The following is a 14,639-nucleotide window of genomic DNA, read 5'->3' on the forward strand; positions in this document are numbered from 1 at the left end:
CTTTACACATTACTTCTATCAAAATAATCATTCGATTCCCTCCTTAATGTCTCAATTAAACTTGTCTCCACCACACTTCCAGGTAGTGTATTCCACACCACAACTACTTATTGAGTGAAAAAGTTTTATTCTCACATCACTTTAAAAAACTGCAGCTACATAAAATGTCTGCTTATTAAAAAGGGAGGAATGTTAGTACTGGTAAAATACACATAGCAAAGAATTTTACAATGCAGAAACAGGACATTCAGCCCAACAGTGTGTGCTAGTGTTTATTCTCCCCACCAAGCTTGTACTACCCGAACTTGCATCATTCTCTCAACCTATGCAGTTATTTTTTAAGCCTCGTGTACTTGAGTAAATTTCCCATTAAACACATCTATACTATTAATCTAAGTTCTTTCATGTAGTGGCTGGATCCATGTTCCTACAATCTCTGGGTAAAGAATTATTTCCTAACTTTTAATTAGATTACATTACAGTGTGGAAACAGACCTTTCGGCCCAACAAGTCCACACCGACCCGCCGAAGCACAACCCACCCATACCCCTTACCTAACACTACGTGCAATTTAGCATGGCCAATTCACCTGACCTGCACATCTTTGGACTGTGGGAGGAAACCGGAGCACCCGGAGGAAACCCACACAGACACGGGGAGAACGAGCAAACTCCACACAGTCAGTCGCCTGAGGCGGGAATTGAACCCAGGTCTCCGGCGCTGTGAGGCAGCAGTGCTAAACACTGTGCCACCGTGCCGCCCACAAATCTTGAACTTCCCAAAAAAAGGGAAGCATCTTCTCTTCATTTACCCAATTTCATAATTGTAAAAGATCTGTCTCAGGTTACTTCTCAGCTTTCAACTTGTTTGGTCTCCTGAGTCTTGAAAGAATGCTTATCTGATTAAGACTGGGCACAGATGTCCCATGGTCAAAGATATGCTTCCAGGAACCGATGTCAATCTATGCGTGAGATGGGATGATGGTGTCACTGGCTGGGCCAGAATTTATTGTCCATCCCTAATTGCTCAAAAGGCAACTACATTGCTACAGAGTCACATGTAAGCTAGACATGGTAAGGATGGCAGTTTCTTTTCCAAAGGGACATTTGTGAACCAAATGGATTTTCTGAGAATCGACAATGGATTCCTGTCATCATTAGATTCCGAATCCTAGATTTTTATTGAATATCAAAATTTCTCCACCTGCCATGGCAGGATTCATATCCAGGTCCCCAGACCATTACCCGGGTCTCTGGATTAACAGTTCAGCAATAATACCACTTGTTTGTTGGGTCCTCTGAGCTCAGTAATAGTACAGCCAAATGCAGAGTGAAATTCCTTCTATTCTATCCTGATTCATGCTGGTTCCAATGGAAGAAGCACAGCTCCTATTGTCTAGGCTTCCAACAAGACGAAAGAACATCATTGCAAGAGACTACAGGACAGGAGCATGCAATGTTTCAAATCAACTCCTTCAGGACAGGTAAAGAACATTTAGGGGAGGAGAATTTAATAAAAACATGGTCAACTCTATACTTTCACATCCGGTGGTTTCTGAAAATTGTGTAAGTTGTCATGGTCAAGAGTTAGAAACGTAGTCCCTTTAAGACTCAAATAGAAGGTACTTTTAAACAACCTGTCCAGGGATGTTATGACTTACCTCCGGAGCTGGTGGGACTCAAACACAGGCTTCCTTGCTCAGATGCAGGGAACTGCATCAAGGCTCAAACAGAATTTTTAAAACTTTAACCTAATTATCTAATCAACCTGTTTAGAGGATATTACTACACATCGCTGGTGCAGGTGGGACTTGAACCCTGACCTCCTGATCCAGGGATAGGGACACTACCGCCAGAAGAGCCTCCCCAAGGCTCAACATAACAGCTCCAAAGTTGATTGGAAGCACGTGATGCTCATTGAACTTGGTATTTAAATAGATTGTATTTGTTAATTTAGTGACAGATTTTATGGTGGTGGTTTATCTAAAGAAACCAAGTTCATGTTTAGTGTTCCTACCTCTGAACCAGAAGGTTCAGTTCGAGTCCCACCTACTCTAGAAGTGTATCAAAACATTTGCGAACAGGCTGACTAAAAGTTTCTAAGCAGTTTCAAGTTAGTACTTTTTAATTGTCTAAATTGTTAAATGGGTGATTTGGTAGTGGGTATTTAAACAAAAAGGTTCACGTTTGCTAATTGTTTAGTATTTTGGGTGGTGGTTTGGTGGTAAGCTTTGTGAAAAACAAGGTTCAAAGCCCTCTTGCCCTGGAGGAATGTCGTAATATGCCTGAACAGGTTGCTTAAAAGAGGCAATTTCTTCCCCATTGTACTGTTGGCTTCTGAACAGAGAAAGGGTCACGAAGGCAGTTGAAAACTGAAATATACACTAGAAATTTATAATAAAACCCTTCTAAATCTCAGTGTCTTTTGCTGCCTAATTCAACATAGGTAGACACCAGTGTATGAAACAGTCATAAGGAACTCCAAAAAGCTGTTCAAACCATAATGACTGAATATCACAACACTAACAGATTTGACTTTATTTTTACCCTGGCTGATATGGCCATCAGACCAAGTAGAAACTGAACATTTAAAGGTTATTTTTGTTTCAAAATTGCAATGCAACAAAGAAAATTCTGGATTTTCTTTCCCTCCGACAGAGGTAATTGGATTCAAATAGCCCTAAGATCTAAACACTCAGGTACCACCTCGGCTTTTAAGCAGACTTACCACTGTGCCATTTGGTAAAGCAATCATCATTTCTACAGGAAAGTTGTAGTGTTCTAAATGCAGGCTGGCCAACCCAGCGTAACCTTCATTATCTTGGTTTCTCTGTCAAGAATAAAAATGTCAGGTCACCAAACAGAAACACATTTACTTATATTTTAGAAAGATCCATCACAATTCATAGTACGCTAATCAATTCAAACGCTACCAACAGAATTGATCGCTCAGTCAAACATTAAGGGTACAAAGAGCAGAACTTTCCACTCACAGCACTCAGTTGAGATCACAGCTTGTGTGTTAACACATATGTAAAAACTCCTTTGCTACTGTAGCTGGCACCTTCACTCAAATTGTGAAGACTGGAATTTCATTCAAAAATGCGCAATTAATGTTTCACAGCATAATTGAGAGCAGACCTTGAGTGGTCCTATGACAAAATGTAGAAATGTGCAATAAAGTGATCTTGTGTCTTCTGTCAAATCCCAAATGAGTTTGCAGCTTAATTTAGATGATGTGGACGGCTGGGGGTGGGGGGAAGAGAGAGGTGACATTAAGTTGAGAAAACTGTTATCTCAATACCAGGAAAGAGATGGAGATGACAGGGGAGTGTCAAATGGATCATATGATTGAGCCCCATGTTAAGGGGCAACACTTTTGAATAATCAGGTGAAAGTGAGGACTGCAGATGCTGGAGATTAGAGTCCAGAGTGTGATGCTGGAAAAGCACAGCAGATCAGGCAACGTCCGAGGAGCAGGAGAATCGACATTTCGGGCATAAGTCCTTCATCAGGAATGAGGCTGGGTGTGGAAAGATAAATGGGAGGGGGATGGGGCTAGCGGGGAAGGTAGCTGAGAGTGTGATAGCTGGATGGAGGTGGGGGTAATGGTGATAGGTCAGGGGGAGGGTGAAGTGGATAGGTGGGAAGGAAAATGGACAGATCACGATGGCGGTGCCAAGTTGGAAGGTTGGATCACCCAAATCACTGAAATGGTGTGTGATTTGAACAGAATTTAGGGTAAAGGGAAAAAAAGTCTAAAGTAAATTGTGATAACGATACTAACTAGTTAGTTTTCTAAAATTTAGGATACTATTCCTTCAGAAATGTTGAGCCTTGAACAAAGGATCTGAACAATACACTTGATCAACTTAAACTCAAGCAAGTATGAGTTGTGTAACATTAATAAACATTCAAACATTTAACCAGGATGAAGATGTTCTAAGTGTGAAATGCAGAAATGATATAAAGTAAAATTCATAATAATTTAAATTCAGATTTCATCATAACAGGCTTTAAACTTTTTGATTTGAACCTTTTAAAAAGTACACCATTCATGCATTCTTGACAGCAGCAACATCACTAAGTGAAAAATAACAACACCCACATTTATTGCTCTCGAGTACATCCCTCCTGAAACATTCCAGTCTCCTTATTTAATTTTACATAGGGCACTGGCATACAGTGCTGACAAACAAATTCAATTGTGGACACTTTCAATATATTGAAGAAAACTCAAAATCAATGGGACATGGAATTTCAGTTTATCTCTCAGAAATGAAAATGTCTCACAAACTGTTTGGGGCTCTGCTATCAAAATGATCCTAATTGGTTTCTGGATTGAAGTTAGATCATATAGTGAAAAAACACCAAGGAAAATGACACAACAATTTAATATTTATATGAATTTATGAATCATGATAAACTGCAGATGCTGTAAATCAGAGACAAAAATAAAAATTGCTGGACAAGCTCAGCAGGTCAGGCAGCATCTGTGGAGAGAAATCAGAGTGAACATGTCAGGTCAAGTACCTTTCCTCAGAACTTGAGTTAACTCTGATTTCTCTCCACAGATGCTGCCAGACCTGCTGAGCTTTTCCAGCAATTTCTATTTTTGTTATAAATCATGTATTGTTTCAGAAGGAGCTGAAAATGTGTTGCTGGAAAAGCGCAGCAGGTCAGGCAGCATCCAAGGAGCAGGAGAACCGACGTTTCGGGCATGAGCCCTTCTTCAGGAATCGCAGGTCAGGCAGCATCCAAGGAGCAGAAGAATTGACGTTTCGGGCATGAGCCCTGCTTCAAGAGTCTGATCTCCAGCATCTGCAGTCCTCACTTTCTCCATGTTTCAGAAGACCACTTAGCCTATTGCATCTAATCTACTCTTCACTAGCTCCACCAGAGTACAAGTGTCCATGCTCTTCCTTCATGGCCTCAATATTTTTTAATTCTGAGCAACAGTTTTTCAGGTGTTTTCCCTACTCACTCTTAACCTTACCAGCATCTATAAACACTGGTGTTCATTCATTCCTGATCTACAAGTCTAGCTTGAACCCAGGTTGAATGCTGCTTGCTGCTAATTTACCGACTAACCATTAGCGTTTTCTCTCCTCAAGCCTTTTGATGATTTACCTTCAGATCCTCCAGTTCTTTGACTAGGGACCAGCTGCTGACAAAGCTCTCATTCAGCAGTGAGAGGACGGGCAAACTCTCGAGAACAGTCTCCCGCAGAGTCCGCCCCGATCCTGTGTAAACAGAAGACATAAAGGGAGACTCAATTTGTTAATACAATGATAGGCAGCTGACAATGCACAAAACAAGATAAATTTACTTTGTACAAAATTAAAGCATTAAAATCTGATCCCACAAAACACCAGAGCTTGGAAGTAAACCATTCTGTACTGCTGTGGGAAAAGTCTGGCCATTCCAAGCAGGCACTGGAGTGCTGCAAAAAGGAGGTACAAAGGTGACACCAAAACCGCAAGAGTGTATGTGACAGAAAATGATCTACAGGCTGGATCTCTTTTTCTCCTCTTCAAAAACGAAGGCCAAGGTGGTGACCTAATAGAAATCTTTTAAAAAAGGTCAGGATAAAGCAGATATAGAAAGAATTTATCCTCTTGTGGAAGAGAAGCAAAGCCATTATTATAGGATAGGCAATAAGAAAATTGATAGGGAGTTCAGAAGAAAAGTCTTTATCCAGAGAAAAATAAGTGTGTGTGGATGGAGTGGTTGTGGTAAATAGGATTGATATTTTTAAGGAGAAACTTGATAAACATTTGCAAGAAAAGGCATGTGCAAGGTTGAGTGGGGACACAGATTATGTTGTTAGATACAGATGACAAAGGATGGGAGGAGTCTCAATTGGAGTTTAAACAGCAACATACAGCCTGGCTGGGCCAAAGAGCTCATTACTATACTGTAAATACCAGGTATTTAACAATAATGCATGTATCTTATAAAAACTTTACAAATACAAGTACATTTCTTCGTTAGAGAGGCAAGGTTTGATCAGGGATAGTCAACGTGGTTTTGTCAAACAGAGGTCATGCCTAACAAATCTGGCTGAATTTGGAAGGTGTTGAGCAAGTGTGTAATGAGAGTAGTGCAGTTGATGTAGTTTATAAGGAGTTCTGCAAGACCTTTGACAAGGCCCCATTGTAGGAGACTGACAAAGAAAGGAAAAGCACTTGGGATCCAGGGTAACCTGGATCCTAAATTGGCTTAGAGGTAGGAGACAGAGTACAATGGTAGCAGGCTGTTTGTGTGACTGGACACCAAAGTCCAGTGGTATACCATAAGGCTCAATGCTAGGTCTTTTATTGTTTATTATATATAATATGCATACAGGTTTTCTCTGGGGGCAGGGGAGTGAGAGATGACAAGTAAATTTGTGAACAACACAAAAGGTTGGCCAAGTGGTGCTTGAGAGTGAGGAAGAAGTTCCGAGGTTACAGGAGGATATAAACAGATTGGTCAGATGGACAGATCAGTGCCAGATGCAGTTTAATTCTGGTGTGTGAGATAAAGCACATTGGAAGTAGTAATAAGACACTAGGAAACTCAGAGGAACAGAGGATTAGATTACCTACAGTATGGAAACAGGCCCTTCGGCCCAACAAATCGACACCAACCCTCCAAAGAGTAACCCATCCAGACCCATTCCCAACAGTTACCCTTATAGACAATTTAGCGTGGCCAATTCACCTGACCTGCACATCTTTGGATTGTGGGAGGAAACTGGAGCACCCGGAGGAAACCCATGCAGACACAGGGAGAATGTGCAAACTCCACACAGTCGCCTGAGGTGGGAATCGAACCCGGGTCCCTGGCGCTGTGAAGCAGCAGTGCTAAGCACTGAGCACCCGTGCCGCCCCAATCTTGGGGGTGCTTGTCCACAGATTCCTTACAGCAGCAGGACAGGTTAATAGGATGATAAGGCAGCATACGGTACACCTCATTCAGAGCACAGATTATAAGAGCGGGGAGGTTATGTTGGATCTGTGCAGGACTATGGTTAGGCTACAACTGAAGGTCTGTGTACAATTCTGATCATCACACTATACAAAGTATGTGATTATATGGAGGGGGTACAAAAGAGGGTGGTACAGAGGCACATTGGTTAGCACTGCTGCCTCACAGCGCCAGGGACCCTTGGTTTGATTCCAATCTTGGAAATTGCAGTATGCATGTTCTCCTCGTGTCTATATGGTTTCCGCCTGGTGCTCTGGTTTCCTCCCACAGTCCAAAGAGGTGCAGGTTAGGTGGATTAGCCATGATAAATGCAGGGTTACAGGGCATTAGATGGGGGTCAGGTCTGGGCAGGAGGATCTCTTTGGAGGGTCAGTGGGCCAATGTGCCTCTTCTGCATTGTAGGGATTCTGTGGTTGAAAGCTTCAGAATCACAGAGTTATACAGCATAGAAACAGATCTTTTGGTCCAACACGTCCACGTCAACCAGACATCCCAATCTGATCTAGTTCCATTTACCAGCATTTCGCCCATATCCCTCTAAGCCCTTCCTAATCATATGCCCATCCAGATACCTTTCAATATTGTAATTGTAACAGCCTCCACCACTTCCTCTGGCAGCTCATTCCATACACACACCACCCTCTGGGTAAACAAGTTACTCCTCAGCTCTCTTTTAAATCTTTCACCTCTCACCTTAAACCTATTGCCCAATAGTTTAGATCCTGGTCACCCTCACCATCTGTGCCCCTCACTCTTACTTCCCCTCTGTCCACAACATAAAAACCAGCATTTTTCAGCCCCTTTCCGTTCTGAACAAGTGTTAGATCAGACTTCAATAAAGAGGTTCACCTTTATGTTGCCTGGATGGAGTGCTTTCACTATGAAGAGAGGCTGGATAAGCTCAGGTTATTTTCTTTGGAACAGAGAAGATTGCAGAGGGACCTGATGGAAGTCTATAAGATTGAGGAGCATGGACAAGATGGATAGAAAGCAGCTCTTCCTCTTGGCTGAAGGGTCAGTAACAAGGGGACAGACCTTTAAGCTGAAAAGCAGAAGGTTTAAAAGGGATTTGAGGAAAAGATTTTACATCCAGAAGGTGATGAAGGTCGGGAAATTGCAGCCTGGAAGGATAGTTGAGGCAGGGAACCTCACAACCGGTTTAAAAGTACTTGGATGAGCACCTGAAATGTCACAACACTGGAAGCTATGGTCTGGTGCTGGAAAGTCGGACTAGGGTAGGTTTAGCGCAGTTTTGGCAGTACTGTCTTGATGGGCCAAAGGGCCTCATCTATGCTGTATGATTCTATGAATCACATCCTCGTGAGCATGGAAACATCTAAGAAATAAGAACAAGGAGCAGAAAATCAATTCTTTTCATGACTGGGAAATGTGCAAACTTGATCCAAAGTCATTGCCATGACTCTTTCACTCTTTCCCAAAACATTTCTGGAATCTCTAACAGCACTGTAGGAGTACAGTCTGTGGTTCAATGTTTAAGAAGGCAGTATGATTTTTTTTCTGGTACAGATTCTTAACAATCTTTTGCTCAGCCGGTATGTGGGGTAACTTAAAGGCATTGACATGCACGTGGCCTGCATGGAAATGTCTGGGTTCCTACCCAGCTTAGAAGGAACACTGTTTACTACTGTCTTCCCAAGCACAACCAAGGACAGGCAATAAATGTCAAAGTACCCACATGCCAAGAATGTATTATTTCTTAAAACATCCAGGATTGAAAGGAAGGACTGACCTCAACAAGACTGATCATCAAGCGCACCCCACAGTAATATGGAATGCACAAGTTTATTTTCCATCTTCGCTCGGTCAAACACTTCAGTAAAAGGAAGATATGAAATCTGGAAAAAAAAAGTCTGTTCAGGCTTACTGTCTCCAGCCTGGCAGCTGGGTCATTAATACAGGAAAGAAAGATTATCCCCATGCCCCCACATTTTATTCACCAGTTACCTTCTTAAATGGATACATGGTGGTCTCCAACTTGTTGGTAGCTTCTTCAAAGCTGATTTCTGATTGCCAGACAATCTCTTCAAAAATAAATTGAATGGGTTCCCCTGAAGCATCTGCAGTGTCGATCACATTACCATGTTCATCAAGGATAATGTTCGGAGTTGATGGACCCACAGCCTTGAGCTCCATCTGCATCACAGACAGATGGACAAGCACTTAGGAAATGAAGCATATCCCACTGCAGGGCAAAAGTAACCATCTGAGGCATTACAAAATTTTCTTCATTGCTACAAAGCTGTCTGCTTCCCTTCCAGCTCAATGCCCTCCTGCTGCTATACTGATATTCAATTTACAAATAAATTCTCACTCTTATCCAGATTTCTGAATTTACTCCCAACCCATAGTCTCTGAACTGGATTAAATTACATTAGACTCCAATCCACTAAATTGTATTACTATTAAGCCAAATGCAATAATATTAATCACGTTATTGCTGATACAGACAACCATAGCTCTTAGCAGCTGTCTAAGAGGCACTTAAGATTGAAGAGAGACCTCTATTACCATTCCATTCCCCTCCAAAAGAGAAATGGATGATCAGCCCAACTCAGATACTCTTTCACAGAAAAAGATTTCTCGCTGAGTTCTCTGATGAAACAATTAAGCTATTCAGCATTTGTAAAAAAGCTCAACATTTCCTTGCAGTTACATAAGCATACACTACAGCCATATTTAGTCACATTGCCATGTAATGAGGATATGAGAGTAAAGATAAATCCTGATTTTCCTGGTAGAAGCATAAATGGGATTCATGTCTCCAGAAGTCTCTACCTGAAATCGTAAGTTTTTCCAGTGAATGCCACGCAAACTGAAATTATAAACTGAAAAGCAAATCTTAAAAGAAACAGCAATTTACACCCCCCCCCCCCCAACTCCTTGAAATAATACTAACTTCATGCAATCAAACAGCATAAGAGGCCATGCTGCTCATCCTGCCATGCTGGCTCTTTAAGATCATATCCAAATATTCACACCATTCTTTTTCCATATAATCGCACAAAGTGTTCTTTCTCTTTCAAGTACATATTCATGTCCCATTTGAAAGTTTCTACTGAATCTGTTTCCACCACCCTTAAAAAGTGGCATAGTCCAGATCATAACTCACTGTGTAAAATTAGGAATCTTATCTCCCTTAGGTTTTTTCTCAATTATCTTAAATTGTTGTCCTCTGGTTATCGATCACTCGCCAGCATAAATAGTTTCTCTAAATAAAAACTGAAAGAACTACGGATGCTGTGAATCAGAGACAAAAATAGGAATTGCTGTAAAAGCTCAGCAGGTCTGACAGCATCTGGGGAGAGAAATCAGAGTTAATGTTTCAGGTCGACCCAAGATGTTAATTCTGATTTCTCTCCCCAGATACTGCCAGACCGGCTCAGCTTTTACTGCAATTTCTATTTTTGTCTATAAATAGCTTTTCCTCATTTACCTATTCAAAATCTATAGAATTCAGAATCCCTGTATTAAATCTTTCGTGGGTGTCCTGGAAAGCTACAAAGTAAAGAGCACAACAAACCTGAGGTAAGTAACCTATGTCGACTTCCATGTTGCCATTTTCACCTGCCCCATACAGCCACTCCATGTCCACATTCAGAGACCTGGTCCAGACCAAACGTACTAGTCAGTAGTGGTTCACCAGACGTTTTAGAGATGCTCAAAGCCAGATAGTCATCAAATGGTGGAATGCCAACATCTAAAGCTTAGAGAGAGCTATCTGGCACTCAAGAGCTCATTAGGTACAGCTAGATAGACATTGGCACCACCCTGCTGTAAAGCTCAACTACAGTAAGCATAATGCTGAAATAACAAGTTAAATTAATTGTTTAAGTTTCTGCAGCATCAGTAAGTACAGCCTGCTGGAACATTGGAAGGCAATATATATGTTATGTTACATTCTGTGAATAAACCCATTACGAAGAAATGAAATAGCATCTAGTTTCAGTTTTTATCATCTGACTAGAAATCCATTTCACAGAAACTTTGTCACATTTTATTCTCAAAAGTCAGAGAATTCAACCGGGCGTCCAGTAATTAATAAGAAGCCCATTGGAAGCCTGTGTATCAATAGGAACTTGACCAACTCTACTGCTCTGCAGCAGTTCACATTTCTATGTGCGCTACTCACTGGTCAAAGTCCCAATGTTTTGGCAGTTAGCTTACTCATTTATTGCTTATTTGTTCTTAAACTCCTATTGAGCTGTGCAATGCAATAATAATGAGTTTCAGATATCATCGTCCAGTCTGTTTCTGCAAATATCTCAGCCTTGATTATACTTAACAACCCAGCTTCTACAGTTGTTGACAGCAAAATATTCCACAATTGACTTCCTCGGAGAGAAGAACTTCCTTTTCTCTATCCTAACTGTGATGTGGAGGTGCCGGTGTTGGACGAAGTTAAAAATCAAACACCAGATTATAGTCCAACAGGTTTACTTGGAAGTACAAGCTTTCACAGCGCTGCTCCTTTGTCAGGTAGCTAGTGGAGCAGGATCATAGCTCACAGAATTTATAGCAAAAGATCATGGTGTCATACAGCTGATGCAATATATTGAACAAACCTAGATTGCTGTTAAGTCTTTCATCTTTAAGAATGGGTTGCAGGTTTTGATTCGTTAATATGTAAATCCCAGAACTTCTTTCACAACATCGACCACAACACCATTCAACCCTGTCATAGCAACCAAAGCGAGATGTGTCAGTGTCAACATGGACACTACCATTACAAGTGGGGACACCACCCACCATGTACGCAGCAGATATTCATGACTCGGCTAACATTGTCTATCTCTGATATGCTGCAGGCAAGAATGCCCCGAGGCATGGTACATTGGCGAGACTTAGCAGATGCTACAACAACAGATAAATGGACACCGCGCAACAATCGCCAGACAGGGATGTTCACTCCCAGTTGGAGAACACTTCAGCGGTCAGGGACATTCAGCCTCAGATATTTGGGTGACTGTCCTAGAAGGTGGACTTTGGGATATGGAACAACACCGAGTGACTGAGCGGAGGCTGATAGCCAAGTTCAGTACGCATGAGGATGGCCTCAATTGGGACCTTAAGTTCATGTCCACACACACACACACACACAAGATGGCCAGGCACTATTTCATTTGGATAATTGATTATTTGGTTAATTTATTTCCCCTGGGGCTCAGAGTTTTCTGTGAAGTCTGCTCCCATTCAGGAGACTAGGCAAAAGCACACTGCGCGCGAGACCCCGCCCCCCCTGACCCCACCCCCCAACCCCATCCGTTCCCCCCCCCACCCCGCCTGCCCCCAACCCTGTCTGCTCCCAGCCCACCCTCCCACGCCCGTGCCCAACCCCATCCAACACTGCCCCCCCCCACCGCCCCCAACCCCACTCCCCCCTCCCTGCAACCCTGTCCATCCACATCCACCGTCCGAGCGCCCGTCCGCCACGTCCTCCAGGGCAGCCAGATTGGACACAGACTGTAAGACTGCTGCTGCCTTTGTGGGGTAAGTCTCCAAATAGCGTGCGCACACACACAACTTTTTGACAGGTTCAACCTTTGCCCTGTACAGGACAATGTTAGAGTGATTATCTGGGGAAGGGGGGTTTAGGGTACACCCCTCTGTAGAACTCCAGGGAAAGTGTGGGTGGAGAGAGAGAGAGAGGGGGCAGGTCGTCAGTCATTTAGAGATGGTGCCTGGACTATCCAGGACTGTTCTTGGCAGCATTTCAGTGAGCTGAGTTTGTTTTTAATTATTGTACCTGTCAACAAAAGACACGATCAGGGTTGAAACAGCTCTTTGACGTTTCTATCGGGACTTTGAGATCCTCTTCGGGTAATCCGATATTCGGATAATCGAGATTCCGCTGTACTCCATCACACTCATGCACACACTCTCACACGCACACACACTCTCACCCACTCACATACACACACACACAGATAGATTTGTGCATTTGCAGAATTGTATTTGCAGATACATTCTATTTTATTCAAAAAACACAATCTGCAGGCAGTCAAAGTTTTTTTTATAATCAATGAGACATTTTATAAATTTCTACGTTGGAAATAGAACCAGTCTGACTCAAGATTGGAATACATACATTCTCTAACCTCACACCTTTAATGTCTCTGAGCTGAGATGTCACCTTTTTTTATAAAACCTTAAGTTATCTCAGGAATGTCACTTGAAAAAAGTTCTGGTATTTACTTATTAATGAACTGAAACCTACAACCCATTCTAAAAGGTGAAAGAGTTAACAGCAATCTAGATTTGTTCAATATATCACAACAGTTGTATGACATTATGATCTTTTGCTGTCAATTCTGTGTCCTATGATCCTGCTCCACTAGCTACCTGACGAAGGAGCAGCGCTCCGAAAGCTTGTGCTTCCAAATAAACCTTTTGGACTATAACCTGGGTTGTTTAACTCTGTCCCAACTGGGTGACCCCTTTCTCTGACTTTATGCCCTGTGATCCTAGACTCTCCAATAGTGAAAATGAGAAAAAGCAAAAGAGTAATTTCTGCAATAAAAGTTACTCCTTGCAAATATTCGGTGTTTATCATCTGGGAACATAGACATGACAGAGATTTTTTAAAAATCCTACTAACCTGTCATTGGGAACGTACATCTGGAAATCCCGAACATGGGATGCATCTTTAGAAAGAATGATGTGTCCAGTAAACTGTCCTGGAGTGAACCAAAAGGGATAATCTGGTGGCTCATTCAGCTGAAATTCTCCATGGATCCTGAAATGGAAACATAAGTCATTCTCATGGACACGGTACTGAGAAGGTAAAATGAATGTCTACCAAATTAGCTATCTGACAGAGTTAGATACACTCCCCCATGCTTTATCGCAACATCTCCAGCTTCTAACTACCCAACTCCAATCAGCATTTTTACCAGCTCATAAGAACAAAAGAAATAAGAGTAGGAGTAGGCTATACAGTCCCTCTAGCCTGCTCCATCATTTAATAAGGTTGGCTGATCTGATGCTGCCAGTTCCCCACATAACCCTCAGCTTACTTGTCAATTAAAAACTGACCCATATTTCAGCGCTCCTTGTCACAGAAACTTTCCTACAATCTTCTGAAAAAAATGCCTCATCACCTTGTCTTAACCGGGAGAGCACTTGTTTACCCCCAAGTGCCCCTAGTTCTAGATTCTGTCATGAGAGGTATCACCCTTTCAGCATCTACCCTGTCAAATCCCATCAGAATTTGATTTGCTTCAATAAGATCACCCTTCATTCAAGAAATCACCCTAGTGAATCTTCTCTGAATTGCCTCTAATGCAACCATTTTGCTCCTTAAATAAGGCAACCAAAACTGCACACAGTATTCTCCAATATTTTTCTTACTCGTAAACAAAAGTATTCAAACAAATTTTTAAAAAGATGCAACATGCTTTCCAATGCGATCCAATATATCTCCAAGTATTGAGTAGCAATGTCCAGGACATTCCTGAAGAGGTACCAACCCTAGTCCATAACACCAGACGTGGGGAATTCTTTAACCATATTATAATAATAAATAGGAAGTACAAAGTAAATCAACAATAAAGTGGAGATTCTAGAAATAAACAAGGGGATCAGTCCCTCTGGACTGTATACAAGACACAGGTCTACTGGAAGATTAGATTAAAAATTGCCACATTATTA

General features: G+C 41.9%; 1 protein-coding gene across 4 annotated transcripts in view; it reads right to left on the minus strand.

Annotated features, from left to right (window-relative positions):
* Positions 1-14,639, minus strand: part of selenon (selenoprotein N) — a 34,784-nt gene that overhangs the window by 4,391 nt on the left and 15,754 nt on the right. For all 4 annotated transcript variants that reach the window (XM_043717368.2, XM_043717371.2, XM_043717369.2 and 1 more), the window contains exons 6-11: positions 13,588-13,725; positions 10,513-10,594; positions 8,937-9,125; positions 8,722-8,827; positions 5,130-5,242; positions 2,728-2,829 (exon numbers count right to left, since the gene is read on the minus strand). In XM_043717368.2, coding sequence (XP_043573303.1) covers positions 2,728-2,829; positions 5,130-5,242; positions 8,722-8,827; positions 8,937-9,125; positions 10,513-10,594; positions 13,588-13,725 — 730 coding nt within the window. The remainder of the gene's footprint in view (positions 1-2,727; positions 2,830-5,129; positions 5,243-8,721; positions 8,828-8,936; positions 9,126-10,512; positions 10,595-13,587; positions 13,726-14,639) is intronic.

The sequence above is a fragment of the Chiloscyllium plagiosum genome, unplaced genomic scaffold (genome assembly GCF_037043375.1).
Source record: "Chiloscyllium plagiosum isolate Xiang-an unplaced genomic scaffold, Cpla_swu_hap1 HiC_scaffold_30, whole genome shotgun sequence".
Lineage (NCBI taxonomy): Eukaryota > Metazoa > Chordata > Chondrichthyes > Orectolobiformes > Hemiscylliidae > Chiloscyllium > Chiloscyllium plagiosum.